This window comes from Penicillium psychrofluorescens, assembly GCF_964197705.1.
Source record: "Penicillium psychrofluorescens genome assembly, chromosome: 5".
NCBI lineage: Eukaryota > Fungi > Ascomycota > Eurotiomycetes > Eurotiales > Aspergillaceae > Penicillium > Penicillium psychrofluorescens.
This window is the reverse complement of record NC_133443.1, coordinates 2,932,501-2,960,499: the sequence shown is the minus strand read 5'-3', so window position 1 is coordinate 2,960,499 and position 27,999 is coordinate 2,932,501. Positions and strand designations below refer to the sequence as shown.

Here is a 27,999-nt window from a genome sequence, read left to right as displayed (position 1 = left end):
GGAGACACCACCCTTGCTCCAACGTGAGTCTTCTCTTGTTCTCTTCTGGTCTGCAATAGACCACCTTTTCTCGGAACAGTCCAAGCAGAGCTACCCCCGCTCTACGATCGTCATCACCCCGCGAAGTCCACGATCCGCAAATCATGGCGGACGTAGAGATGAAGGAGGCCTCCACCGGTGCTTCTGCCAAGGGCAAGGCCGTCTCCAAGAGCACTGACAGTGCCGTCGATGGCAAGAAGAAGTTCGAAGTGAAGAAGGTACACAACAACAGACACCTCCAGAGCTCCGTCGCTCAACTGACCATCGTCTATCTAGTGGAATGCCGTGGCGCTGTGGGCGTGGGATATTGTCGTGGACAACTGTGCCATCTGCCGCAACCATATCATGGACTTGTGTATGTGCCTTGATCATCCCCGAAAGACCGCTCGCGAGCTAACGAACACCCACCAGGCATCGAATGTCAAGCCAACCAAGGCTCCTCAACGACGGAGGAGTGCACCGTTGCCTGGGGAATCTGCAACCACGCCTTCCACTTCCACTGCATCTCGCGATGGCTGAAGACCCGTCAAGTCTGTCCGTTGGACAACCGAGACTGGGAGTTCCAGAAATACGGCCGGTAAACGGTGGAAACGAAGTCCGAGGATACTACACATACAAATTTCGATGAAATGGCTCATGACACAAATACCTGCGTTAACTGTTGCTTGCTGTTTTGCGAGAAACTCCCCCGTAGAACTATTGTATCTCTTAAGCCACCTTTACCCCGTCCACCACAACACCGGGGCCCGCAGCCCGTCCATCTGTGCGAGCTAGCCACTTCTCGGGATTCTGATTGTAAAATGGCCAGGGAGGGACCACCACCACGGCTGTGGCGAGCGTGCCGGCGAGACCGATCCACAGCGTGAGGTGGATGTCCTTGAAGATGTATCCGACGACGAAGCTGACGGCCTAGATAGACAGGAGTCAGTCTTTGACATCGACACACACGGGTATACGTGGTGGAGCTTCGGAAACGCAAACTTACCGCGGAGAGGATCAAGAGCACCGTCGAGAGGATCTCAGCGAGGCGCTGGCCGTGGAAGTCCTGCTCCCGGGAAGATTCGTGTTAGCTTGGGGTAGCCTTGAACCGCCACTAGGAGCTGTCCCGCGTGATTGATGGGGAATAATATGCGCAGAGAAACATACGATCTGGCCTTCAAAGGCATCCTGGATCGGACCGAGTAATTCGTCCATGGTGGCGATGGTGACGGAGTCGCGAGGTGAATCGACACGCGCTTATCGCAATGGTGGCATCTGCCGCATCACCGCCTTCGGTATACACAGCCTTATTTTTTCCAACTACCACCCACTACCACCCGTTTTTGCGTTTTCTTGTTTTGACTGGCTGGTTATCTTGTCTGCAGCTTTGATTCTATTTATTAATTGTGATGTGCCTGGGACGCTCCGTCCGGCAGTCTATATGAAGCACATCTATATTTTTGGCTCGGATTATAACCATCATCTGGGACAAAGGACATATCTGCCGAGTGAGAATGTCAATCCAGAGGTATTGGATCGCATCAAGAGGGGACGGGGCCGCGACAGGATCCAAGAAAAGCAGCGGTGAAACTGAAACGGGGAATCTTGCTTTGACACGAGGCGTATGACGTAGGACCTCGCGGGTTGCCTACACTTCTCCCAGATCGATGAGAACTATGACTGGAGCCCACCCGATGCTGTGCACGGGGGACTCCTGACCGGAGGAGACAGAAGGGATGAACGGCCAAGTCTATCAGGTTTATTTCGAGATGACCATCGCCCCATCCTGGGCGGGCTCGAGCAGCTTCCACTGGCACGAGATATTATTGGCCGCGAACTGGGCGACGATGCGGTCTGCGATCTCGGTAAATCGATCAGTCGCCAATGCCAGGATGGTCGGACCTGCACCGGACAGACAAATGCCCAAGAGCCCCGGCTGGGTGGCAGGGGTCATGAATTGTAGAATCTCGGTCAGCCCCGGGATCAGGGTTTTGCGATACGGTTGGTGGACCTTGTCCTGCATGGCCAGGAAAATCATGTCGGGATCGGGCGGCGAACTCCCCAATGCGGCGGGAAGCAGGGCCGCGCGCTGTAGATTGAAGACCTGATATGACCCCGATTAGCGACAGATCCCTGGTGGTACAGACGCATACATACCACGTCCGCGCGGGAGTAGGACTGGGGAAGCACATTGCGGGCATTGGCAGTCGGCACTACAAAGTCGGGGATGATGGCGATGGCCTTGATCTCCTTGGCCCACTGGAACTTTCGGTAATGGCCGATGCCCAGCGGTGGCGCTGGAGGGCGATTGCCCGTGTCGATGCCACCCGCGGGAGCCGGCAGGACCTCACTCAGAGGAATTTCTTTGCGCGCGACGTCCTCGGGCTTGAGCTCGTTCAGGTAGGTGCCCACAAAGCCTCCAAAGAGTGAAGCAGCCACGTTGTCCGGGTGCCGTTCTGGAAGCGACGAGTCATCAGCATACGCCTTGCTTGCATGCAGAAGGGAGGGGGGGAGCACTCTTGCACTCACCAATCATCAGACAGTAGTCGAGCAAGCGCTCCTTGCTTAAGCCTAGGCGGCCAACCTCATTGCCGAGCATGACGCCGGCCACGACCGCCGTGCCCGAGGACCCCAACCCGCGGCCTAACGGGATAGGGTTGACGATGTGCACGGTGGTCTCGGCGGGGAACGCGCGCTGGTCATGGCAGCGCAGCACATACAAGGCCACACGGGTGATCAGGTTGACCTCTGGGTCAAGACTGATGGCCTCTGTGCTTCTGCTCTGGTCTTCGTAGGTAATGGCGCAGTTGAGGGGTCGTTGCGACGCGGTCGTGGGGTCGATAGTGACGTGCAGTTCCAGGTGGAGGGAGAGGGCTAGACCGATGACATCGAAGCCGGGGCCAATGTTGGCCGAGGAACAAGGGGTGCGGATGACGAAGGAAGAGGCCATGGTGTCGCAGGAATTGCCAATAAATCGCTCGTCTAATTTTACGGAGTGGTGGTGGTGGGTGAAGTATAACGAACTAGGCGGACTGACTGACTCAACCCCCGAAGAAGAAAAATTGGCCGACACCGGCGTGGTGGAGCAGGGATTGTTGGCTGCTAAACCGACCGGACGAGATCTGATCGGATGGTAGGTAGTCGATAGGAGTGAATCCAATTATACAATCATCATCACCACCGTCGCCCAATAACCACCCTCGTGTAGCAAGTGTGTGTACTCCGTCCAGTGTATCCTGGGCCCTGCCGATCGGCCAGTGGCAATGATGCAACAGGTCAAGTGCAGAAAAGACTCGGTGAGCGACCGAGAGCCTTGACCCCAGCAGAATAAAATGCCTCAGAGCAACGAAGATTAAGGATGATTTTGTAAGAGGGAATTATCTGGAGGGTTATAGGCCGCTTTGTACTACAAAGCACTCTCGCGGGCGAACCAGGCTGGAGACCCGCAGAAAATTTTCACCTGGAGTTACTTAGGGTTCGACTTGGCCTAGGATTTTCTCTCTCTCTTCTCTTCTTCCCCTATCACTGTCCCTCTGGACTCTGTCTGTTTATCTCCTCTTCCAACCATCTTTTGACCTTTCCTGGTCTCTTCTTGTCTTGTCTGCATTGGTTCTGTTCGTGCAGACTCTTTCCCTTCCATCGCATCTCGCCACCCCCAAGCACAGCTCGCTGTCTTCGGGGAATTTTCCCTCGCCGTCCTCCCTCTTCGCCCCCCAGTCACAACCCTGGAGCATTCGCGCTCCCATTTCTCTCCTTCATTCAAGTTGGCGGGACTTCGCTACATCCAGTCTTCTCTCTTCAACCCTCTCGCGGGCCCCAAATTCCGGGTCTTCGGCGGAGGCGACACTCGACCTCCCTAACTGGTCTTGCCCCATTCTCTTTACTTGTGGCCAACAGACGTGTGTCGGTGACGCCAGGCCCTTTGCGAGGGTCTGGCTCATGGATGGAGGGCCGTCATTCCCTGATCCGACCTCTGAACCGACTTGCGTCTGCTCTGACGCTTGTGCTGCATATTTGAACAACCAACCCCAAAGAGCCTCGGAAGATCGAGGTTTGCCAATCAAACTGGCTCCCTAGTCGGCTTGCATTGAAACATTACCCCCCGCGAACGAACAAAAAAGAAAGACCAAAAGATGTCCGAATCTGTCAAGTCCGACAAGTACCCGGGCTTGACCCGGTACAGCACTCCCGTCCCCGAGCTGGACGATCATCGTTTCCAGTTTCAGCTGGGTTCGGTCCCCCGTTTCGAGGCCCCCGGGGACATCACCGCTCACCAGGGACCGAACGGAGAGACCCTGGACCGTGCAGATCTGCTCCACGTGCAGGATGCCCTTCGGGAGGCGGGACCTGTCTACCGAGACTTTGAGCAAGCGATTGTGGATGATGATCAGTCCGTCAATGATGTCAATGGAATGGTGCGGCGTTTTTCGGCCACCCCTCGCCGAATCAGCCGGGGCCAGCAAGATCGCGCGGGGACCATCTCGCGCAAATCATCCGTCTCGGCTCGGTCATCCTCGCCACCCAACTCGGTGGACGCTTTCGCGGACCCGCGTCGTCGGGAGCGAGCAAACACCTTGGATAGCCATGTCGATCTCGATCTGGAAGCCATTCTGCACCGTACCGTCTCCGGCGGTACGCAGGCTCGCCGCCCGACCTTCAGCAATGCGAGCGTGGCTCGCCCCCAGCCGGGAGATATCCCACTGGACCCCAATGAAGGGGCTTGCTACGATCAGCCGGGCCGCATTCCCGTGATTGACTACGAGGAGCTCGAGGAATTCGTGGCCCTCAACCAGAACATCCAGCCTACTGGCGACCGTCGCAAGCACAGCTTCAGCTCTCAGAGCAGGAAGCCTCGCATTTTTCATGACCTTCGTCCGGGTGCCAAAGACGCCGACGATAATGCCAGCCCTTCCGATTCGACTGATTGCTGTGTCCTTGAATCCGAGAAGCCCAGCAAGGCTTTCGACGACAAGGAGCTGGTCCAGACGCACCAGAACTCGAATGAGCCTCGGTTTGGGTTCTTCTCATCCGAGTCGCAGACCACGGTGCATGCGGCGGAGCTGGGAGATCTGGTGCTCCCCGGGGACAGCTTCCGGGATTTGTTTCAACTGGGACCCGAAGGTGGTGTCTGGTGGCTTGATGTCATCAACCCAACCGAGGAGGAACTGGGCGCCATCTCTCGAGCCTTCTCTATTCATCCGCTGACAACGGAGGATATTTTGACTCAAGAAGCCCGCGAGAAGGTCGAGCTCTTCAAGCAATACTACTTTGTCTGCTTCCGCACTTTCTACCAAGTGGACAAGAACAGCGAGGATTTTCTGGAGCCGGTCAACTTTTACATGGTGGTGTTTCGGGACGGGGTCTTGACCTTCTCCTTTGTTGAGAACCCTCACGCCGCCAATGTCCGGAAGCGTATTGGAAAACTGCGTGATTATATGGCTCTCAGCAGCGACTGGATTTGTTACGCGATGATGTAAGTCGGCCACCACGGCCAGTTCATTCCCACCAGCTAATGTGATCCAGCGACGACATTGTCGACAGTTTCGGTCCGGTCATTCACGACGTGGAGGTGGAATCTGAGGCGATTGAGGACTATGTGTTCATCGCCCGAGTGGACGATTTCGAGTCCTTCCTCCCTCGGATCGGTGGTCTCCGCAAGAAAGTTATGACTCTGATGCGCTTGTTGGGCGGCAAGGCGGACGTCATCCGCGGATTCTCGAAGCGCTGCAATGAGCAGTACTCGGTGACGCCTCGCGGCGACATTGGGTTGTATCTGGGCGATATCCAGGATCACGTCGTGACCATGATGTCGAACCTGGGGCACTTTGAGAAGATGCTCAGTCGGTCGCACACCAACTACCTGGCCCAGTTGAATGTTACCAACTTGGTGCTGGGCAACCATGTCAACAAGGTGCTCAGCAAGGTCACGCTGATTGCCACGATTCTGGTTCCGCTGAACTTGATCTGCGGTCTCTTTGGCATGAACGTCCCCGTGCCTGGAAAGGACACGGAAGGATACGCCTGGTTCTTTGGAATCATCGGGGTGATTGGCGGGGTGGTCATCGTCAGCATGGCTGCTGCTCGGTACTTTAAGCTTGTTTGAGTTGGTTTGTCTTTCGGGTTTTCTGGTTTCCTCCGGATGGAGGGAATGTGAATCTCTTCTCGTTTCTTATATTGTATGCCAATTTTCGATGATACACATATATAGATTCATCTTGATCCTGTAAATCTTCCAGCCATTATGATTATTATTGTCTATCGTTATAGGCTAGATACGTACATCGTTACCATTGTTCATACTAGTTACCTATCAGATCTACTACTGTCAGGCACCAAGGCATCCACCATGATAAACCGATTACGCCTCCCAAGTTCAGCTGCTCCTCAACTTTCGCCCTCTCGTCGACTACATGCAGCCACCCATTCCCAGACACTTTCAGTGGTGTGTCCGATCGCTGCTTGTCCGTGAAGTGGTCTCTTCCTCTCCTACTACCCCTATGCGCGTCGTGCGCCCGACTCCCTCATTTTACCTTCCATGCGACTTCAACCCGCAACCCTGCAGTGCGCGCTAGCTGCAATCGCCTACGCCTTTGTCTTCCATACCCCCCTCGTCCACGCTGCAGCGGACGAGAGCAGTCCCGACATCCATGGGGCGATCATCGGCGAAGGTGCCGGCTTCCCGGTAGCCCTGGACTCGTTCAACGGGCTGGAACTGCAGGATGTGGACGCAGAGGACGAGTCCAATGGGCTCGATCTGGTGAAAAGATATCCGGCGGATGTAACCTCGATGGCAAACAATAATTTCCAGCCCGGCTCGATCGAAGTCGGCAAGATCCAGTGGTGGTATTTCCCCAAAAACTACGTTCATGGCAAGAAGGCCGGGCCGCGCAAGGGGTTTCCACCCTTTGCTACTCGAAGTTTGGACGATCAGATGGACGAAGAGGCACGCAATGAGCTATGGAAGCGAGCCGATGATAACAACCCAGTGCCCGTTTATATATCGTTGACGACGTGCCAAGCACCCTCCACCAACAAGACGGATGCCGGACCCTTTGACCAGCTCGAGGTGTACGTTTCGCTATCGGATAAGCTTGAAAAACCCGGTCCAGAGCATGAGGGCAACCCGCTGCAGAACATGACCCGCGCGTCTGGCGGGTACTGGAGCAGAGAGGTACAGGCCGAGGGCGACGTATTCATCGCGGTCGTAGCGCCCAACTCGACCGAATACTCGGGGGAATACGAATACCAGATCGGCGTTTCGATCGATGCATATTTCCACGCCGTCGACGAGAAAGACCCCTTCCTGTACTTCATCGATGCAGATATGCACGCCGCGCTGCTGGTCACGAACAACCTGACGGAAACCGAGCCGGACTCGGCGACGTACCAGGAGTGGATGGATCTCGTACCGCCTTACACCATGTTCGCGCCCGGAATCCACGATTCCGCACTGGCAGGCCTGGAGCGATCGTTCTGCGCACTGGAACGGTACGCCCCTCAGGTTAGCAAAACTGAGGTGGGCATGACTAGTCGCGGACTGGGGAATAAACCCAAGCAGCAGTTTTATATCACGGGACTCAATCGGAGTTCTGAGTACAATGGGATTCTGGCGATGGTGGGCAATTCCACGACTAGCGGAAATAATATTGTTGGTGGTGGTGGGAAGTTGTGGAAACCGATGAACTTTACAACCAAAGCTGGTGAGTTTTTGTACTTTTGGGAGGAAAAAGGGTTTTGCTGATTCTGTTAGATGATAACTGCGCGGTTCTGTTCAACCTCACCTTCTGCTCAGAGGTTGCATATGCTGTGCCGTCCAACCCGGATCTCTCAGTCGAAGCCCTCCGGTCCATCTACGATGACTACGCCGCACAGATGTACCAGAACTTCAGCTACTCACTGCAGCAAATCCAATGCAACACGACGCCCGAATCCATGTACTCTCTCGCAGTCGGCTGCTCCAACTGCTCAACCGCCTACAAGCAATGGCTCTGCAGCGTCAGCATCCCGCGCTGCGCAGACTTCCAAAGCCAGGAGTGGTACCTCCAAGTGCGGAACGCCGGCCAAGATTTCATCAATGGCAGCTCCTTACCTGCGAATGATCCCCTCCGGCAGTCAGTGGCAACGAACAAGTCTCGCAATCCCCTCATCGACACGGAGATCAAGCCCGGCCCGTACAAGGAGATTCTGCCGTGCTCGGATATTTGCTACTCACTTGCCAGGGGTTGTCCTGCTGCGTTGGGGTTCGGGTGTCCAACCGGGAAATGGCTGAATGCGTCTTATGGATGGCGGGATCCGAATGGGGATATCACTTGTAGTTACCTGGGAGCGGCTTATTATCTGAATAGTTCGCCTCGGCTGCAGCTGTGGCTGGGGGTGTACATGCTGAGCGGGATGTGGATGATTTTCTGGGCGTGTCTCTAGGTACTCGAAGAATTTAAACAGGCACTGTACATTCATTTCACTGCTTTATCCCCTTCCCTTCCTTCTTTCGTCTATTCCAAGGCCCTAGAACAAACCAAGTGACCAGAGTATTGTACACAAAGAATAAATCATCACCAATCCAACCTCCCCGAACCTTTCTCTTCCTCCTTGGATTCAAGAGCATGTCCCCCCCACCGCCCCCTCCAGACACCCAACTCCTCTCTCCACAGATCATTCACGCACGGATCGCACGAACTCCCGCAGCATTCGCCTAGGCCCGGCGGAGGCGGCGGGTCATCGTGAGCGCGGGATGCGGCGCGGAGAAGCTGTTTCGTGCGTGTTGCTGTGAGGCGGGTGCGTTGGAGAGTCTTGAAAAGGGGGACTTCTTGAGGGGAATAGAGGGGTTCCTTTTCCTGGGATAGGGATGGGAAATTTCCAGAGGGGGGATTGGGACTGGGATTGGGGGGTGGAGGGTTTTGTTCTTGGTCTTGGGTTGGGGAGACTTTTTGGGATTGATCTTGAGATGGTGGGGCTGGGTGCTGGGATGATTGCGGTAAAGAAGTGAATGGGGAGAGGAGGGTTGAGAATATAGAGGAGGGATAGTTTGAGACTGGAGTCGAGACTGGAATCGAGGTTGATGTTGATGTCGAGAGATTGCGGGCGGCACTCTTTGAAGTAGATGAAGCCTCAGCCTCAGCCTCGGCCTCTTTGTCTGTAGAGTCGACACTCATTCTGCATCAACTGGTGCTCTGCTCATGCAGATGGATGGTGTTTTGCAGACATCTATGGATGTATTAGCCCATCAGTCCTGAGAGGTTCCCAGTCCAGAACTCACGAGGTGTATCGTATCTTCAGCACAGACAGACACGGGACCGAGGTAGATCCACAGAAAAACGGGGGTATATTTTAATGAATGCCAATTCCTGGAGTGTTTCCGGGTGTATGTGTCCGGTAGATAGATGTTGAATGAAGAACTCGGCATGTTCGGCATTGCTCAACCAGTCCATTCCCGAGTTTCCTGTTCGTTCCGATCCGGATCTACAGCACCGTGTTTCTACCAATTCTTCGTTTTCGTTGGTTATGAATATGGACCATAGCCAGGCCAAAATAGACCGATATATTTTCTATGGTCATTGCCACGGTACAATTATTGTACAATACTGGCATCCAAACGCCATCAAACAACCGTGGTATCATAATGCATAATCAAACCCGCTATAAATGCAACAAAAAAAAAACATCTGCGTCCTTCTAACTGATCTTTTCCGGCAGTGTTCAGCAAATACCCTTCAACTGCAAATAACAGACAGGACAAACGTTGAAGATTATAAGGAAAGCAACTCGCGGATCGCATCGCTCAGCGACATCATCACCTTCTTTTCGGGGTAGGCGTCGACATATTCTTCTCACCCGACTTTCCCCCCACTGTCCGCGGGGTACTCCCACCGACCCGATGTAGCAACTTCTGCGCCGCGGGAGTGAGCATTTTCTGGTTGTGTCCACCACTACCACCTGGAGTGCCGCGAAGACCAAAGTCCACTCGTGGACTACTAGCGAAGCGCGGCGTAGATGACACGGGCGTCTTGGTGGATCTGGCGACCTTTTCAATGCGTTTGTTGCGCGCGACTCTATCCACCATCCTGTGGTGCAGGGCTTCGCGTTTGCGGGTTTCGCGAAGCTGGAAGGGGTTCGGGGTTGTGTCTGTACCAGCACCCAGAAGACGCCAGTCCACATCTGCCTCAGCTAATTCAGGCTCGGGCTCGTCTTCGTCGACAAAGGCGTAGCCGTTGACACGTGGAGTTTCGCCTCCTGGAACGGCAGAGGCGGCTTCTGACTCGCTAAGACGGGGTTTGCCAGCGATCGCGTCTTGAATGGCAGAAAGAGACGGCGAGGGCGGGACTGCGTCCGCGGCAGCGGCAGCATCCTGGTCAACGAGCCTTGTGTTTTGATATAAAACTCGTTTAGGCCCTGCTCGCGAGGCCGCCTCTGCTTTCTGCTGGATGGTCTCGTGTGTGTCCTCAACCGAAGACGGAAGAAACATGAGCGAGTTATCCGGCCGCGCATCCCATCCATCCGGTCTAGCGGGACGGGAATCTAGGTCTGTTTTGATAGCCGGTTGCTGTGGCTGGTCGTCGCGCTTGATCAGACCTGTATCCGGATTCCCGCCCTGAGCAGTGATGCGTTTCCGTTCACTTTGGTGGTAAGCGATTTGGCGGGCCGATGGAATTTTGTTCTGATTCCACAGCCAGGCATGTTTCTCGCGCTTCTTTGAATTCTGCTTGTCTAGGACCTTGTTGAAAGACTCGTTGTCTTCGCTGGTGTATTTCGCCTGAAATGCCAGCAATCCCAAATTCGATACATCGGGGAGATTATCCTGCTCGTTCTCTTCTGCTGTTGCGGCTGACACAACAGACATGGGAGTCTCGCCTCCCCAGCCGCGCGGTGTTTCACTCCCTTCAACAAAGTGTTGCGGTCGTGGCGTACGAGCTGGTGTTCTGCTGCCGGGAGTCGGTGTTCGCATGACATCGGCGAGGTTCTTCTTCGCGCTCGTGATCCAATTCTTATCCTTGGATTCCAGCGCATCAAGGTACTCCTGCTTAGTCTGCGTCTCGAGCAGACCCGGGAAGAAGTCCCGGGCGATGATGTGCGATAGGGCGTTGGTGTAGATATCTTCGTCGAGGACGGTTGCGGGGCGTTTGATCCTTTTTGGGGGTGGTGGAGGCGGCATAAGCTGGTTGTCCTGAGACCGCTTGACCAGCGCCTGTGATGAGGGTGTAGGAGACGCCATGGCTGCGTAGCGAGACCGAAGGTCAGACGAGCTGGAGGTGATGGAAAAGAGAGAACAAAGAGAGGAAGTATGGGGCGATCGATAAGAGATCAGGTGATGATTGTCGCTTAGGTAATGTTGTATACGGAGACAGAACAGCTACAAGAGAGAAAAATAATAGAAGCGAATGTGCCAGGATTTTCCATTCCCTTTTTAATATATTCCGAGTCCACGTTCCCCTGGATAACAGGAAAAAACCAACACCAGACCAGAACTGTCCAATAATCGCTGAGAAATGCCTCGACCAAGATGAGAGAACGACCACAGCAGGAATTGATAGACCAGCGTACAAAAAAAAAAACAACCCATAGATGACAAGAAAATGCACAAAGATTGACAGTAGATAAACAAAAAAATCGTAGGCTCGTGGATGATTCTATAGTGGGGGGTCAAGCGAGGGTGATGGAGCGGGTGTGAGAGTAAAATGATCGGAAAACATGACTTGTCTTCCTGAAAGAGAGAGGAAAAGGAGATAAGCCTAGACGGCGTTGGCGGTAGGGAAAAGAGAGTAGGAGGTGGTGCGGGTCTTCTTCCGATTGGGGTTTTTAGCAGGGACCATCGGAAGTCCGCCGGGAGTCCTAGAAATATCGAAGGTAGATTTGGCCCGATCATGACTCGCAGGAAGGGTGGTATCGGGGCCTTCGAGAGATGGGCTGCTGTCTGCCTGCAGCAAGAGATGCGCCTCGGCCAGACTCTTCGCCGGGCGGTGAAGGGAGGATGAATCCGGGCGGCTAGGAGGGCAGACCACGATCTCGCCGGCACTCGTACGCTCGATCGGCATCAGCTCGCGGCTGTTGGAGAGACTATGCACCAGTTCGGGGACACTGGTCGTCGAGACCGACGAGCGGTGCTTGCGCACGATCGACGCAGCGCGGGAGAGCATCAGGCTCTCTTGGGAATTGCACTTGCTGATCGGCGAGAAACTACTGCGCGGAGAAGAAACGGGATTCTCGGCGGAGGCGATTATTCCCTGAAACGGGAAGTGCCGATCGGATTCCGAATCAGCTGCCAGATAATCCTCATACAGCGTCTCGTGGGTGATCTGCTTGCCCAGCGCCGATGGCAGGATCGAGGAACTGACAGGATGGTGGAAGTAGTCCGCCGCACTCCGCACCATTAGGTCTTGCTCATACTCGGTTGAAGACGGAGTGACCGCCAGTTGAGAAGGCGCAGAGCGTGCGGAGGCGGGGACCAAATCCGGGGTCGCAAGAGTGGTTTCACTCAGCGGACTTGGTTGCAGGTATCGACCAGACGGGGCTGCCAGCCACGGACCTTCTGTCCCTCCAACCTGCGGGTGCTGCGACTCATCCAGAGAAATACGCGACCAATCGAAGTCGGAGGTGGACTCGGCCGCATGCTCGTAGCAGTAGTCGATGTCCGCATCCCAGGAATCGTACAATTCACCCTCGGACGAGAACTGGCCTACGCTGCGGGGGATCGGCCTCCGGTAATTCACATAGTGACATGGAGGTGGGACTTGGTTTTCGGGTAGGGTCGGCGAGCCCAGCGCCTGCGAGAATTTGCGTGACAGCTCCTCGGCCACGAAGATCGACAGTGGCTGTTTGGGAGCAACCATCCTGGGTGCGTGAGCGTCGGCCACAGGCGGACTCGCGTGGGAGACCGAGCGAGAATGGGAATATCCGAGACTGGACTCGGGGCTGTCCCACAAGCGAGTTGCTTCTTCCTCAGGAACATCGGCCAGGTCGTAGTGGCTGCTGCTGGAGGAGGTCCTAACGGTCACATCGTCTACGAGGTACGATGATGGCTCTCCGTTATGAACGAACTCCGGGCACGTCCTCGCGGAAGCGAGGCCTAGCACTTCATCGATAGCGCGGGGTGCAGACTCGGCTTCTTCCTCCTCGACCTCCTCAGTGGCTGGAGGCAGATCCAGGGCGACCGCAGGTGGTGGAGTGGCGGGACAAGATCGGGGATATCTCGAGACTGGACGCGAGAAGTTCTCATTGACGCGAGATTCCCTCCGCGCATGGCCCCCCCGATATGGGCTGGTTCTCCCGATCTCAGGGGAACCTGGCGGGCTACGAGCCACGCCGTCCACAGTAGTTGCCGTGCCGTACGCGGTCAATTCGTCTGAAGAAAAGTTGCGGAAATGAATGTCTTCGGCGCGAATGCCCTTGAGATCTGTTTGTGCGCGCTGAGACGCGCGGATGACCGAGAACTCGGTGATCAGGTCGTTTTGTCGGGTCTGCTCCAGGGACGGAAACTGTGCAGGGCTCGTATGGGTGAGGTGATGGAAGTCGAATGGGTCTGAAATGAGACTCTTCATTTGCTCATCTTTCCAGCTTGTCAGATCTGTGAGGAAAAGCAGGGCTTAAAAAGAACTTACGGTGGTTCATACGCCGTGAACGGAGGTGACGGGGACGCGATTCGACTCTTTCTTCCATGTGCCCCAGCTCTTCCTCCTCGTCCAGCGTGGCAACGATGTTGACTTTGCTGCCCTGACGGCGGAGGATGCGACTAGAGCGGGCCAGGAATGACCGCGATGTCCGGTGCTGCTGGTAGTCGGGGCGCACGCTCATTGCAGAGGCGGTGCGTTCGTCTGGATGGAAGCCAGAGGAGCCCTCGGAGGAAGTCATGGAGTTGTTTGGGGAACGACGACGCTCGGAGGTTGAGGTGGTGGTGTTGCTTCTGGAGCGGCCCCCGAAGACAGAGAGGCGTTTGGGGCTGCTTTGTGCGTGCGCGGTCGACCGGGAGCGCACGTGGGCGGCATGTTCTGGAGGGTCGTTGGAGGAGCGAGTGGACGGAGGATCGCTACTGGCATCGTCGTCGGTCATTGGGGGCGCGCCCCGGTAGTACATCATGGAGAATTGGGGGTGGTGCATCGTGATGACCTGGAGAGACAGAGGGAGAGAAAGGAGAGAAGCTACAACATAATAAGAAGAACAATGAGCGACCGAATGAATGGATGTCTCTGCTAGTAGTAGGAGTGGTAGGAAGTATAGTAGAAGGAGACAGTAAGAGAAAAAGAAGAGGAAGAAGGAATAATCGTACGTATTTCAGGGGAATCCCATAACTAGTTAGTACCATGGTGACGAGCCGTTATGGCTCTCCACTTTAGTTAGGGCTTTGCTCTACTGTTCCAACAATCACCCCAACTCCTCGGGCCCAGCGACCCGGAACCGAAACTCCTTTGGTGTCTAGTGCCCTGAGTAGCGCGGCGCCGGAACGTGTGGAGGTTGGCCCTTGCCCTAGTCGAGTAAGGATGGTCGTGCAACGGGCCCGTCTTGAAGGGGCTTTTTTGGATCGGTCTCCTTCCTTCAACGTTTGGGACGGAGATTCACTCACTAACCACCTAGGCTGGTACTAAATGTTCTTCTCCGCACTGGGTCAATCCCTCCCAGGCTAGCCAGGGATGGGCCTTATCGTCGCGCCGTTGGACATATCTCCTCCCACACTACCAACCGTGGGCGTGCTGAAACAGATTTCCCCGCGTTGGACCCTCGAGCGCAACAGAGGTATTCGTACCAGCTCGCTCTGTCCGGGTTCTGTCGCGTCACCGATCGCAAAACCGTCTCCGGCAGTGGAGCACCGGTTTGAGACCATAGCCAGAATGTGCGATCCGGCAGTTGCCCGCGCGGCTCCCACCAAACGGTACCGTCTCTGTACACACAACAGGACTCCATCTCGGAGGCTACCGTTATCTTCGAGATCCACGCCTGGAGCTCGGCGATCCTCGTTTTCGTCCCTGCAGGAGCATTTTGCATCTTCGGGACTCACCGGCGCAATCCTGGCAGCTCTTAGTCAATCTCCCGCAAGCCAGAGTGCGGCGAAATAGTGCTCGTGCCAATGCTTGCTGCGACTCCCTGCGGTTAAGCGGTATTTTCGAAAAACAACTCCGGTGGAGTCGGCCCACTGGTCAAGTCCGATTTCAACAACCAGCGTGAACCAGATTGACATGCAGATGGTGCGAGACAGCCGAAGTGGGCCGGGGAACCAAAAAAAATCAACAAAGGACGCCAGCGTCTCAGGATGAAAATACAGCGGCGACTCCTGACGATCGCGCCCGTCTAGACTCATGGAGCCGTTAGCTAAGTCCTCGGACCGGGGGGTGGACAGGGCTCCCTAGTGGCCCGACTCGTTCCAGTAGGTCCTCTCGGGGTCTACTCCACCGACCATTCACGTTCCCCAAACGCAGGGAGTGAGAGCGACGGGGCCCAAGCGCAATAATGAAGAACGAGTTCCGGCGGGCGCAAAGAATCCTTGAGGATGGAATATGCATCTTCACTGCTCTTGTCTGCAAGATGGGCTACGAATCCATCATTATTGTCCAATTGTCATGGTCGATCTTCTTAATCTCGATGGATCCGTTATTATTGCCCTATGGGGGTCCTAGGAGGAATAATGGCGGCAACGTCATGTCCACAATGACGAACTGACTGACAGCCTTGCCGATGCTCACCTGAGATGGCAAAATCCTGCAACTCAGGGCAACGCCGAACAAATCCTTTAATGACGGAGAAACAGCCACATGGCTATCTGGACGCCTTCCAACGAACCCTGATTGCCCACGGGGTCCCAGGCGTACGCAGATCCAGCCCCGAATTTCAATGAACAAGATCCTGCTCGAGTGCCCGGTTGGGGGAAGGGGCCGGAATCATATGCCAAATTACTAGCAATGCGAGCACCAGACTTGGCGGGCTTAAACATGCAGGTATGAATTAGTGTCTGCATCATGGCTAACAACGGGGCTGCCAAAAAAAAGTACCCGTGCGATGAACTAGTCGAGTCAATTGCGCCAATTCTTGCGTATGTAAACTTCCTACGTAGGAAAACAGTCATGGAAATACGTGGAACTCTACTGGCGGGGAGATATCGGTTCCCGCTCTGGGCAACTGCACCGAATCATTCTAGCAGGGTTCGGTGGAATGCCCGCATTTAGTACGGAGATTGGTGGCTTGCTTTAACTTGGCCTCCAAAACTCTGTACTGCTTACAGCGTTGATGATTATCTCTTGCAGGGAAAAAGAAGGAGAAATACATCAAACTAGAAGATCAATTAGTTAGTAGGGATTCGACAATCGCACATCCATTTCTCCCAGCCCCAAACGCCAGATATAGGCACTTGAAGGGTAATAATGGCACTTAAACATCCATACTAGTGCCGTCAATGCCTAGACCAGCAATCCCAAGCTCAATGGCTTTGTGCGCTTAGGCAACAACATTGCCTGCCGAGTTCGAGGCCACCGCTACCACTGTCGTTTAGGGTGAGAAGGGCATCATCGTCGCTAGAGACGACAGCATTGTCTGTGGAGCCAACTTAGTTTGAATGACATTGGAAGCTTCCACAGGTTCCAATGTCATTCAAACTAAGAATGAAGAAGGATTTTAAGCTCTAGAGCCTATTTGTTGACGTCTACTGTTGACATTTGTCCCAAGGAATTGAGGAATTGACAGCGAACACGCCTCAGACTCTTCTCCCGCTCCGCCCAAGCTCTGGTGTTTCCGGAGATTGAGGATAGAATAGAATTGACAAAATCGCCATCGCTAGCTTTCGTGCGCGCCCGAGCACAAAATCATAGCTTAAGCGAGTTCGGTGAGATTCTGGGGTGCTGGTTCCACGACTGTGGTCGGGAGGGCCTGGGCTGTCGTCCAAGCGATTTCCAACATGTCATAGGCGATGACGCGACATGGGCTGAGGTTTTTTGCCACAGCTTTTCCGTGTGCAGACAGAGAAAGACTGGTGGACTCGGCTGGCTTGCACGTTACGTTGAGATGAGAAGTCGGCCGAGGAGAGAGAAGATTCCATAGGTCTATGCAACTCTCCATTCCTAGAGCCTGCCTACCGAATTAGATGTGTATGTACTCATACTATTTTACCATCGTTTTTCTCATAGAACCAAAGTGGCTCAAAGCCCTACCCCCAAGAATCAGACACTTCTCTTATCAGCCCAGTACCACCGTATACCTATTCTTCCATACCCTTTTTATAGTTGGTGGTGTGGTAAAGTAGTAATGGCCCTCACCAACCCTGAACTCAAAAGTGTTCCAATAATAAACGATAAGCATTCCAAACACAGCCAACACCGTCTCTTGCATTCCACCCGCCCCCGATATGCGAGGACGGCACGGTCCCTGCACGGTCCTCCACTGGTCGTGCATGAGAATCCCACTAAAACCTCGGCCTGTCGGGGGCCTTGCTTGTGGCGCGCTGAACTGTGGATGTACCTGCATATACAGTACAAGGCAGGGCTGGTAATGTTATTGTAGAGATTGAGGTGAAATATGGAGCCAGCCTTGAAATTTTCTGTATTATTGGATTGGGTTGCATACCGTCATCTAGGGGCGAGGGAGTGCGGACCGCGCCTTTATTGGATCCCTGCTCTTCTTTGGGGGCAATTCGGTGAACTAGATGCGTCCATACAACAAGGCATACTCTAGCCTAAGATACTTATAGGAGGCGATGCGGTTGGGAAGGAAAGATGGGGTTATGCCTTGAGATCGTCATCAAGAGGTAGATAATGCGACTGTGTAGCTACCTCAGCAATTACAACTGCGAAATGCCGGTCATCTATCCTTCCCCAGTAGAGAATCAAGTAGTGCTAGCTATGGCCCACCGATTACGTGCCCTGATGCATCTCTCTAATATTGATTACACGTCGTGGCCTTCGCTCTGCCCAGTGACGGCCCAGCAGCACGCACCGTAGACCGGGGAATGATAAGTAGGCTGACTGGCGACGCAAGTAAAACTCCGCAGAAATCTCCAACCTATAATAAACAAGAATTTCTGAAAATCATTGTCATGACTAACCTCGAGGTCATGGTTGAGCTCGTACTACCACGAGTTCCACGCCGCGCAGAGACATGTTACGATATGGGTTTATGCGGACAACTTAGCGGAGTTGGGAAACCGCGTGTCTGGTGTGCTCTTTGAACGGGCTCATCGCACGCAAAGCTCGGAGTATGGGATCATCAACCTGAGATGCGTCAGTACATACGCCAGTACTCATATGACTATTCAAAGGTATGCGTCCCACAAACTGCTGGTTTAGGACACAGAAAACCAACTTCCACAGGCCTAGGAAGAGCGAGATCGCACAATACCACCATCACCTTTCTGTGAACAGGTAATCTGAATTGAAAAAGCCGAATTAACTAGGAGTTAGGCGATGCAGTATTAATAATCTCAGCCGCGAAGGCACGAGGTGAAAATCACTATATCCTTCATCGTGGCTCTTCTCTCCGCAATGCCGAGCATGGCAAGGCCACTACTAGTGCAGGATACAGAAGTGGGCCAGGGAGCTCCCATCTTTAGGACTTAGGCCCCCCGCGCTCTGTCTTCGCTTCTCTTCTTGCCTAGGCAGAAAACCGAATCCTGGCTATTTAGAGAACAAGCCCCTGTGCTATGGCGGACTGGGACTACTATTGCGTCCTCTGTGGCTCGGTCTTTCACGGCGGCGAGATACGTCAAAATTCACACAGAGCCCGCTTGCTTCGAGCCCGCCGTCTGTCCGAGGCCATACGACAGATTGAAAAGCTCGCTGTAGAGGATGCACCGATTCCGGATGCTCCAGAGGGAGGTTGATGAGAACGAAGAAGAGTCAGGGGAAGACGAGAATGATTCCGATGAAGACTACGGCTACGACCCCGGTGTTATCACGGAGAAAGAATCACAGTGGAATCGCGACCTCCAGTGCCTGGGCCTTGATCTCAAGTCAACCTCTCTGGGTAAAACATTCCTCTCCGGTATTGGCACTTGTGGTGTTTACGGAGGTGCCAACATTGGTGATGATTTCTTTTCCACATACTCTGATTCCTTCGCCGAAAATCCTGTCTACCCAGTCCATCCGAAATGCCTCGACCTATTCCGTTTGTTAGTGGCCCACAAGAGTGGTACTGGAGCAACTCCCGTATCCGTTGATGGAAGCTGGATACCACGATCTCTGGACCTTGATACGGGTACGCTCTTCGCCATCTTAGACGAACGCAGTAATAGATTCAATTGTCTAGAGATGGACTACGGAGACCCGGAGATTGATCACAACGAGCAGTTCTGGGAGTCCAGACAAGGTGAGGAACTCTTCATCGCAGACCCAACCTTGGATGACGAGCTTGTGAAGGGCATGATTCTCAGCGTCTGGCACGATGCCGACAATCAACCTCTCACCGGTAATACCGCGCTATTCGCTAAAACAGAAGATAGCAATGATCTGTTTGCGAAGCTACCTTTTGAGTTGCTGTTGAACGTCATCTCTGAGCTTGAGGCTTCTTCCTTATTAAGCCTATTGAACGCTTCCCCCCACGTTCACCGCGCCTTGGACAGCGGCAGTTCCTTGTGGCTGAACTGTATTGGGAAATCTATGCCATGGTTCTTTGAGCTACACGAATTTCTGGACAATTTAACCGGCTCGAACGACGACGGGCGTGGCAACGCTAGCTCCAATGCCGATGCGTTCCGTGACAAGTCACTACGACGCTTCTTTGTGTGGGCGAATCACATCACAACCCCTCGAGTTGGTCAAATGGGGCCCTTCATGTGCGTGGCAAACCGTCGTCGAATCTGGGATGTGTGTCAACAGCTCGTGGATCCGTATCTAGCTCAACTGCAATCTCCCGACGCCGTTATAGAGGATGCCTCCGAATAAACGGCCCAGATTCGCGATACCGCGGTCTGCCCCCGTGTACCGGTAGGAAGTCACCCAATTTCAAAAATGAAACATCCAGTAAGGTCATTCTGGGCACCGAATTGGGCGGATGTCTACAACAGATGTACGCTCAAGATAGGTTGAAGTTGAAGATCTATACAAAATTCCGAATGAGTTCCTGCTGTGGTGTGAGACTATGTGACATCAATCGCATTGCATGTTCCATTGTCCCTAATTAGAAAGAGGGAGGGGGAGGGACACCAGGTATGCTCTAAATGTATAGGAGTAGAATCACCTGACCATTTGAACATCCCCTATGCATCGACTGTTGTCTTGATATTCCAGCACCTCCGAGAGCCTGCCATTCTGATCCTTGCAGTGTTGCAATCGCATAGTAGCGTAAGGAAAATGATAGTGAAAGAGAGGCACCATGGCCTAGATGCCGAACTCCTTCAAGATACACCGTATAATATTCGGCCTCCCATTATATGTTAGAACAGGGCATATCCTAGAAAGGCAATGCTTGATTCGCTACAGTATGGAGTGAGTGTGTTTGCGTCGAGTATAGGGGATATTTTATACTTTTCACACTCAAAAATCATCTGCAAAAATACACGGTCATCCAAGTCTTCCGTAAGAAGTAGAAACAGAATGAGAGAAGCAAAAAAAGGCAATATCAATATCACGACCGTTCGTTCCTAGACGCCTCGCAAATAGAGGAAAGAAATCACTCCTGCATCTCTGTATCATCCCCGAATAGGTCTGCATCCTGGTCCTCTTCATTACCCGCAACAGCCTCCTTGTCACCCTGCGCCTCGGCTTCCTCCTCTTCATCCTCATCTTCATCATCGGCGATGCGGCGAGATGCTTTGCCACGACGACGCGGAGCATCGCCATCGTCGGTGTCCTGCATCGGCTGGTCATCTTCTCCAAACAAGTCATCCCTTTTCTCGCCAGGGGTCCCCGCAGCTTCTTCTTCTTCATCCTCATCTGAATCCACAACTCGCTCGCTGCTCTTGAACTTGCTCTGCGCCTTACCACCAGACCGGCGTTCCAGGCGTCTGCGCTTCTTCGGAGCAGTCTCGCCGTCAGAGTCAGGTGAGACACTGCGCGCCTTGTCGGCGTTGTCATCATCATCATCAGCAATGAAGCCATCGCGGTCCTTCTTCTTGCGCTTGCCTGCAGCAGCCTTCTTCTTCTTGGTGCGTTTGACCTTTTCGCCGGTCTCCGAGTCAGCCGTCAACTCGGCTTCTTCGCGGACGCGGTCCTCTTCAGCTCGCCGAGTCGCCAGACGCTGCGCCTCCTCGACCATCTGCTGGCGCTCTTCAGCGATCTTCTGCTTGCGCTCGAGCTCGACTTCCTGCGCCTTGCGAAGTTCTTCCTCGCGCTGGCGGATAGCGGCTTCGCGAGTCTCCCGCGCCTGCTGCAGCTTCGCGGCATTCTTCTCCTCGTACTCCTTCTGACTCTGCATGGCGCGCTCGAGCTGCTTGCTGATTGTGCGACCCATGTTCGCCCGCTGCTCCAGCGCAGCACCGGGGTAAGGCGGGTTCTTTTCCTTGGATATGCGCTCGAAGGTCTCGACAGCTTCCTTCAGGCCGTCGGCGGCTTCTTGAACATCCTGGAGCGTCTTCTGCGTGGGCTGTAGACCGTATGCCAGCGAAGCGATCTGGTTCTGTACGAAGGCGACGTTGAATTGAAGATGAAGCTGATCCCGCGAGACGGACAGAGCGCGCTGGGCGTAGTCAAGGGCCGTCTTCATCGCGATCAAGTTTGATTCCTGCTTGCCCTTGAGAAGCCACACACGACCCAGACAAGTCAGAACCTGCACATCGCGGGCACGATCCTTGGCCAAGGCTGTCTCGTAGTTCTCAATAGACCGAGTGTACTGGCGGAGCTCTGCATACACATGTCCCAAATTGAGGTAGACACCGGCGTCCTTGATCGTGTCTCGAATGCGTGAAAAGATCTGTACCGCAGCGCTGAAGTCTTTTTTGTCATCGACCAGAGCAATGGCGACACCCTGGGCGGCATAGGCATTCTTCGGGTCCAGCTGCAGGGCCTTGTCGAAGAACTCCACAGCCCGCTGGTAGATTTTGCGACGCTTCTCCTTTTCCGCGTCTGTTTCGCGGCGCATGTCCCGAGCGGAGACAAGGTGCACATTACCCATGCCCGTCAGGGCGTACCGGTCGTGCTTGTCGTAATACTGTAAAGTGTGCTTGTAATGGCGCTGCTCATGGTCCTCGGCAAGGTTGGCTACGCGTTTCTTCGATTTGCTGAGATACCAGCCGAAAAGCGCCCGAACTTCCAGGTTGGAGAAGTCGGTTTCGTACAGCTTGGACATCTTCTTCGGGCCCTCGTCCGTGGGGCTCTGGCGCAAGGTGATATACGTCAGGCGCGCGTTGGCGTCCGTGTAGTCATTGTGCCGCTCCAGCAGACCCTCGTAGACCGTCTTTGCCTCGTCCTGCATCTCGGCTGCTTCGTACGTCCGCCCAAGATTGTAACTGATGGTCGTAACCAGAGCGTCGTTGTCGGCACCCTCCTCTCTTTCCTTCGAACGGACGCATGCGTTGAGCGCAGACTGGAACATCCCACGTGCCAAAGCGATCTTCTCATGTTGATACAAGAAGCAGCCCATGTTGTTCAGAAGCTGCGGGGGGAGCATCTCGCGAAGAGACGCCTTCAACTCGTCCGCATCCTCGATATCTTCGGGTCGAGCCTCCTCGGGAATGCCGGCCAGTTGAATCTCCTCCAGCTGTTCCAGACACTGCATGCTCTTATCAGGGGCGGCGCTTTCGTAAAGTCGAGAAAGATAAACCAAAACCGACTCGTCAGGGGAGAGCTTTTGCTTCTCATCCTTCCACATCGAGCGCACATCTTCCAACAGACTGATCGCTCGTTTCGCCTCGGTCGACTTGTCTTCCTTGCTGCCAGCTCTTTGCACGGCGAAGACTTCTTCTGCATGAAGCGCGGCGAGCAGAATCTTCGCCTCCGGGTTTTTGGATTGCTGGACAATCTTTTCGAGTCGGAATTTCGCGCCGTCGAAATCTTTGTTCGTGACCTGTATCTGAACTGCACCAAACTTGGCCGGAAGGTATCCTTTGTCGCCTCCGCCACGGGCCTGGTCAGATCGATTGTAATATTCCGTAGCGCGCGCTCCGTCATTCTCATAGTGAGACTTCCGTCCAAGGAGATACCAGCCGTCACTGGCAATGGGCATGACATCGGTTTGTTCAATGGCCTTGCGCGCGAGAGATTCCACGGTTGCGTATGACTTGCGAAGAAGGAAGTAGCTGCCGAACATGGCGCAGGTCATCGGGTATTCCTTGTCCAGCTTGAACGACTTTTGTGTGTATTGGGTCATGGCCACTTTGTATAATGAGCCGAACATCGGGTCGGTGGTTGCGCGGCGAGAACTGTCGTAGAGATAGTACACGGCGAGGAGGATGTTTGCAACCTTGGAGTCGGGATTCTGCATTTATGAGCATTGTTCAAGAAAAAAGTACCATTTAAACATACCAAAACCAGAGCTCTTTCCCAAGCCGCCTTCGCTTGATCCTTGAAATCCAGCTGCCACAAACAGCAACCAAGACCAATGCGCGGGTCGGGATCGGCCAGGGTAGGCACCTTCCTCAGCACCTTTTGGTATCCCTCGAGGGCTTCCTGATATCGGCCCATCATGTAATGCGCTCGAGCGCGACCCAGGATCGCCATGATGTTCCGGCCACCAAAGGCCTTGGACGATTCATCGAAGCATTTCAAAGCCTGGCGCAGGGCTTCCATTCTCTCCGAAGAGTCGGCAGTGCCGGGCCGAACAGGTCGAGGCGGGTGGAGCGATGCGCGGAGGAGACACAAGACGCCACGTGCAAGGAACAGGGGCGGATACGCAGGGTTCAGGCGCGAGGCCTCGTTCAAGGTCGATGTTGCGAGTTGCAGATAGTAGTCCTTAGTCTTCGCTTCGGTGTACAGTTCACCTTCTGGCGGCACACGCGGAGCCTGGCGACTCTTCAGCATGAGCAACCAGCAGACCCAGCCCAGCAGTCCCAATTTTTCTTTCGTGGCACCGTGCGCCACGGACGCCAGGCCCTTGTTCAAGATGTCGAGGGCATGATCGAGCTGTTTTCGCTTCGCGTACGCGAGCGCGATGATCACCCAGAAGTTCTTGGCCGCTCGTTCGTTTTCCAGCAGCGTGCACAGCTCGGTTGGGTCATCGGGGAGATCGAGAAGGCTGACTTCGACTTCGCTGTCGAAGCTAGACGCGGGAATGTCGATGGCATCGGGGATATCCGAAAACCGAAGGTTGGCCATGGAACTGGGTAGAGGATCGCCGTTCAAGCCATTGGCATGGCCGTTCTGGAGAGGCGCCATGGTGCGACTTGAGCGGCGAAAGGGAGGTGGAGGCAGGATAGGTCAGTCGGATGCGACGGGGGGATGGGCGAATGCGAAGACGGTTAGGTCATGATCAGGCCAGGTGGTTGTTGGAATGGAGATGAGACTGAAGAGGCCGGGTGCTGACGATCCGCCGTGGTAAGGGATGGGCGTCGTGGATCGCAGGAGGAAGCAAATCGCGCGGGAGAGATTCGGAGGTGAACGATCAATGAGAATTGCCATTGTGGCTGGTGGGTGCCTGAGGCAGAACAACAACGATACAGCCACAGGACTATAGTTCATCGTTCTCATTATGGATGATGCCTTCACGGTGGTCATTTAAAAATAATATACTAGTCATTTTCAACAAGAGCCAAGTTTAGGTATTAACGACAACATCTCCACTGCGCCCGTCTCTACTGCTTCGACCACATGGACCCCAAGATGCGGCACAGGAATGCAAGACTGCCCAACACCATGAAGATGGAAATGAGCTCACTCCAATGGTGCAGACGAACATTGGACTCGACAAATCCAGCAGAGGCAGCCACCCGCTGCTCATCCGAGCACTGGTCTGTCGCCTCAATGGTGCCGGCCAGGGCGGACGGAAATCGGCCAGTCTCGAAATACTGGTTCAGAAGCTCGTCTTTTTCCGTCCATCGGTCTCTCAGCCACTCATCAAATTCCTTCTGGTCATCCAGAGGAATATCCGAGACTGCGAAGCGTCTCCAATGCATATTGACAGAGGTTGGTGGGCGACCTTGCCCATATGTGGAGCGGAGTGTAAAGTACTTGTCGGGGTAACTGCCTTTTCTGGAGAACGGGAATGCGGTTAGCATAATACACGGATGAAGAGAAAGAAAACATACGGAGGTCCTTCGTAGGCAATGGTACAATCGTACACCCAGTCGACCGTTCCTCGCAATTGTTGCAGGCAGAAGAAGAGACCCGTCGACCGGGGCAGAATCGCATGTCTCAACGGAGGGAAGCTTTGTTTCACGCCGTACTCATCACTCCGCCGCTTGGTGTTGATGGACAAGTTGGTTCCCTCGGGGAAAATCATCAGCCACATGGGGTCATACTGCGCCTTGCTAGAGTCCGATCCCGTTTGTTGGGTCTTCAGGGTCTTCAGCTTCTCCAGACGATGCTGCAGCCTCGGCTTGTCGGACAGCCACTTGCGGGCCATGAAGATAAAGCCGTAGAACATCATACCTTGCCCCAGCACGGGAATATACTTGAGGGACTCCTTCAGGATGATGAAGAGGCGTCCGTGCATTCGATTGGTGTATGCCTGCCACCACAAGTAAATCCAGTCGGTGTAGACCTGATGGTTGGCGATCAAAACCAAGCGGTCGGGGAAGCGAGTCTCCAGCAGACCATCTTTGGTAAGATGGAGCTGGCCTCGGATGCTCGCATCACCACTCACGCGGAAAAGGGTCGGGGCGCCCAATTGGGTGAGTGCGGTGATGACCAGACCAAAGCACTCCTTGGTGTATGCCATGTAGGAATAGTAGAGGTGCTTGTTGATGAAATAGAGCGGAGCCCCAACCAGCTGGGTGGCAAAAACTACGATGCAGCAGCAGTTGAGCCAGGTTCCCAGCATCAACGCGCGGAGCACCTGCATGGGGATGCCATGTTTGAGACGGGGCTCCGTGGGAGGCTGGCTGGACAGCTTCTTGAGCAGATCGGCGTCCATCTTGACGGCCGGCGGCTCTACCTGTTGGCCCTCTACTGGAGCCATGGCGTGGGCGAGGGAGCGGGAGGTGTCCACAGACGGTGGTTCGTTTGTCTTGAGAACTATTGAAACGAGGTCAGCCTTGTGTCGAAGGACAAAGTAGTCATGGGCGGGCACCAACCCACAGTAACACGGTCGGGGGGACGTAGGGAACGAGGGTTAGGAGAGCAACCAAGGAGAGGCAATCATCAAGCCATCAGAACATCCTACCTAGGTAGGTAGTGTCTCGAGGAAAGAGAAGTAACAGCACAGTTGGATGTGGGGGAGAGCACGAGATCCTCCCGTTCGCGGGCACCTCCCATCACGTCAGAGGACCCAAGGCGGTGATCGATCCGGTGCTCACTCTTCTTCCACTCAACCACCACCACTACTCCAACTTATCAGCATTAGGCACCAAGGCGCTGAGCGCCAGCCTCCACGACGCTCTCTCCACGAATGACCCAATCATTATGCAGCGCGCCCTTCACTCCATCCGAGTGCGCGCCTTCTCCACATCGGCGCGGCGTCACGAGATCAAGGATGTTGCGTCTCTGGCGCCGCGCTTGATTCCCAAGTACCAAGGTTGGTGTGAACCGGTCGCAGCCGGATAACAAGCAGCGCTGACGATCTTTTAGAGTCTCACGAGGGCGAGCTGCTCTCTCTGCAGTGGCCGGCACCACTGCGCAATGTCCTGATCGTGCGAAAAGACTGTGCCCCGACGGTGACAGATTCCCTCGTGGAGTTTGCACAGTATGTGTGTCCCTGCCGGCTCTGGATGGCGCATGATGCTGACTCTCGTCCAGTCATATTTCCTCTACATACCCGTCCATCTCCGTGGTCCTTGAATCCAAGACGGCCAACGAAGTCCATTCGTCCTTACCATTCCCAGTCTACTCGGCCTCATTGGAGGATCGCCCGACAGCCTTCCATGATAAGGTCGACCTCACAGTGACCCTGGGGGGAGACGGCACAATATTACATGCATCCTCGCTCTTCGCGACCTGCTCCAACGTCCCGCCGGTCTTGTCATTCAGTATGGGAACTTTGGGATTCCTGAGTGAATGGAATTTCCCCGAGTTCAAGCGGGCCTTTCGGGAAGTTTACATGTCTGGGGCTGACGTCGGGGACCGGACACCCGTATTGGACCGTCCCGAACAGACTGCGGCCCAAGAAGAGCTGCGGATGGGCCCTACCGGCTGGTCTTCGGTCCGGGGCAAGTCAATGGGCTCGACCCGGGGTGCCCGCATCCTGATGCGCAACCGACTGAAGGTCGGGCTGTTTACTGCGGATGGGGAAGAGACGACGCCGGTTCGCGGCAAGACCGACCACGGTCAGGGGGTCTACGTGATGAACGAGCTGCTCATCCACCGTGGCAAGGAGCCACACCTGGCCGTAGTGGATGTATACGTCGGGGGCCGGTACCTGACCGAGGCGGTGGCCGACGGCATCATCATCTCGACGCCGACGGGGAGTACCGCCTACAGTCTGAGCAGCGGCGGGAGCATTGTGCACCCGCTGGTGCCCTCGATTCTCCTCACGCCGATTTGCGCGCGCAGTCTCAGCTTCCGGCCGCTAGTGCTGCCATCCAGCACCCCCATCACCTTGCGGCTCAGCGAGAAGAACCGCGGACGGGAGCTCGAGGTCAGCCTGGACGGCGTCAACCTGGGCCAAGGGATGGCGGTCGGCATGGAGGCCCGAGTGTGGAATGAGGAGATGCGGCACGGCAAGAATGAGTGGCAGGGCGGCGTACCCAGCGTGATGCGGCGTAGTATGGGCGGGGAGGCGCATGAGGGCTGGGTCGGCGGGTTGAATGGGCTGTTGAAGTTCAACCATGCATTTGGCGAGGAGTAATCGTCAATAGGCTACAGTGGGATCGATGTAAATAGTAGAATAGGTAGTAAATAGGAAGTAATAATCCTGATTATTCTCTACCTCGTGGTCCCTAGTCGGAGCGGCTGTTCTATCCTGTCATTGGGCGTTAGTGTTGATTTAGCCCCTTCTTCTTGTTCTTTCTGGGTTTCTAGCCCCGAACTCACTCTACTGACCCCTTTCTCT

General features: G+C 54.6%; 11 protein-coding genes across 11 annotated transcripts; 5 read left to right on the top strand and 6 right to left on the bottom strand.

Annotated features, from left to right (window-relative positions):
• Nucleotides 1–143: 143 nt before the first annotated feature.
• On the top strand, nt 144–620 carry PFLUO_LOCUS8391 (RING-box protein hrt1; the record flags this gene model as incomplete). Its single annotated transcript, XM_073786121.1, has 3 exons — nt 144–257; nt 316–394; nt 451–620. 3 exons carry the CDS (start codon nt 144–146, stop codon nt 618–620), a joined length of 363 nt encoding a protein of 120 aa, XP_073642408.1.
• Nucleotides 621–747: 127 nt separating this feature from the next.
• On the bottom strand, nt 748–1,233 carry PFLUO_LOCUS8390 (uncharacterized protein; the record flags this gene model as incomplete). The annotated part of the gene is made up of 3 exons (XM_073786120.1): nt 748–948; nt 1,025–1,084; nt 1,186–1,233. 3 exons carry the CDS (start codon nt 1,231–1,233, stop codon nt 748–750), a joined length of 309 nt encoding a protein of 102 aa, XP_073642407.1.
• A 544-nt stretch (nt 1,234–1,777) lies between these two features.
• On the bottom strand, nt 1,778–2,968 carry PFLUO_LOCUS8389 (Trihydroxynaphthalene reductase; the record flags this gene model as incomplete). Its single annotated transcript, XM_073786119.1, has 3 exons — nt 1,778–2,122; nt 2,176–2,474; nt 2,548–2,968. 3 exons carry the CDS (start codon nt 2,966–2,968, stop codon nt 1,778–1,780), a joined length of 1,065 nt encoding a protein of 354 aa, XP_073642406.1.
• Nucleotides 2,969–4,151: 1,183 nt separating this feature from the next.
• On the top strand, nt 4,152–6,121 carry PFLUO_LOCUS8388 (uncharacterized protein; the record flags this gene model as incomplete). The annotated part of the gene is made up of 2 exons (XM_073786118.1): nt 4,152–5,491; nt 5,542–6,121. The coding sequence occupies 2 exons, from the start codon at nt 4,152–4,154 to the stop codon at nt 6,119–6,121; spliced, it is 1,920 nt and encodes a 639-aa protein (XP_073642405.1).
• A 432-nt stretch (nt 6,122–6,553) lies between these two features.
• PFLUO_LOCUS8387 (uncharacterized protein) lies at nt 6,554–8,439 on the top strand (the record flags this gene model as incomplete). Its single annotated transcript, XM_073786117.1, has 2 exons — nt 6,554–7,718; nt 7,769–8,439. The coding sequence occupies 2 exons, from the start codon at nt 6,554–6,556 to the stop codon at nt 8,437–8,439; spliced, it is 1,836 nt and encodes a 611-aa protein (XP_073642404.1).
• A 1,369-nt stretch (nt 8,440–9,808) lies between these two features.
• On the bottom strand, nt 9,809–11,227 carry PFLUO_LOCUS8386 (uncharacterized protein; the record flags this gene model as incomplete). The annotated part of the gene is made up of 1 exon (XM_073786116.1): nt 9,809–11,227. One exon carries the CDS (start codon nt 11,225–11,227, stop codon nt 9,809–9,811), a length of 1,419 nt encoding a protein of 472 aa, XP_073642403.1.
• A 517-nt stretch (nt 11,228–11,744) lies between these two features.
• PFLUO_LOCUS8385 (uncharacterized protein) lies at nt 11,745–14,085 on the bottom strand (the record flags this gene model as incomplete). Its single annotated transcript, XM_073786115.1, has 2 exons — nt 11,745–13,576; nt 13,611–14,085. The coding sequence occupies 2 exons, from the start codon at nt 14,083–14,085 to the stop codon at nt 11,745–11,747; spliced, it is 2,307 nt and encodes a 768-aa protein (XP_073642402.1).
• Nucleotides 14,086–18,770: 4,685 nt separating this feature from the next.
• Nucleotides 18,771–19,865, top strand: PFLUO_LOCUS8384 (uncharacterized protein; the record flags this gene model as incomplete). The annotated part of the gene is made up of 1 exon (XM_073786114.1): nt 18,771–19,865. One exon carries the CDS (start codon nt 18,771–18,773, stop codon nt 19,863–19,865), a length of 1,095 nt encoding a protein of 364 aa, XP_073642401.1.
• A 727-nt stretch (nt 19,866–20,592) lies between these two features.
• PFLUO_LOCUS8383 (protein required for normal CLN1 and CLN2 G1 cyclin expression) lies at nt 20,593–24,230 on the bottom strand (the record flags this gene model as incomplete). The annotated part of the gene is made up of 2 exons (XM_073786113.1): nt 20,593–23,334; nt 23,382–24,230. The coding sequence occupies 2 exons, from the start codon at nt 24,228–24,230 to the stop codon at nt 20,593–20,595; spliced, it is 3,591 nt and encodes a 1,196-aa protein (XP_073642400.1).
• Nucleotides 24,231–24,646: 416 nt separating this feature from the next.
• PFLUO_LOCUS8382 (uncharacterized protein) lies at nt 24,647–25,971 on the bottom strand (the record flags this gene model as incomplete). The annotated part of the gene is made up of 2 exons (XM_073786112.1): nt 24,647–25,043; nt 25,100–25,971. The coding sequence occupies 2 exons, from the start codon at nt 25,969–25,971 to the stop codon at nt 24,647–24,649; spliced, it is 1,269 nt and encodes a 422-aa protein (XP_073642399.1).
• Nucleotides 25,972–26,414: 443 nt separating this feature from the next.
• Nucleotides 26,415–27,795, top strand: PFLUO_LOCUS8381 (NADH kinase pos5; the record flags this gene model as incomplete). Its single annotated transcript, XM_073786109.1, has 3 exons — nt 26,415–26,526; nt 26,580–26,694; nt 26,748–27,795. The coding sequence occupies 3 exons, from the start codon at nt 26,415–26,417 to the stop codon at nt 27,793–27,795; spliced, it is 1,275 nt and encodes a 424-aa protein (XP_073642398.1).
• Nucleotides 27,796–27,999: the final 204 nt, after the last annotated feature.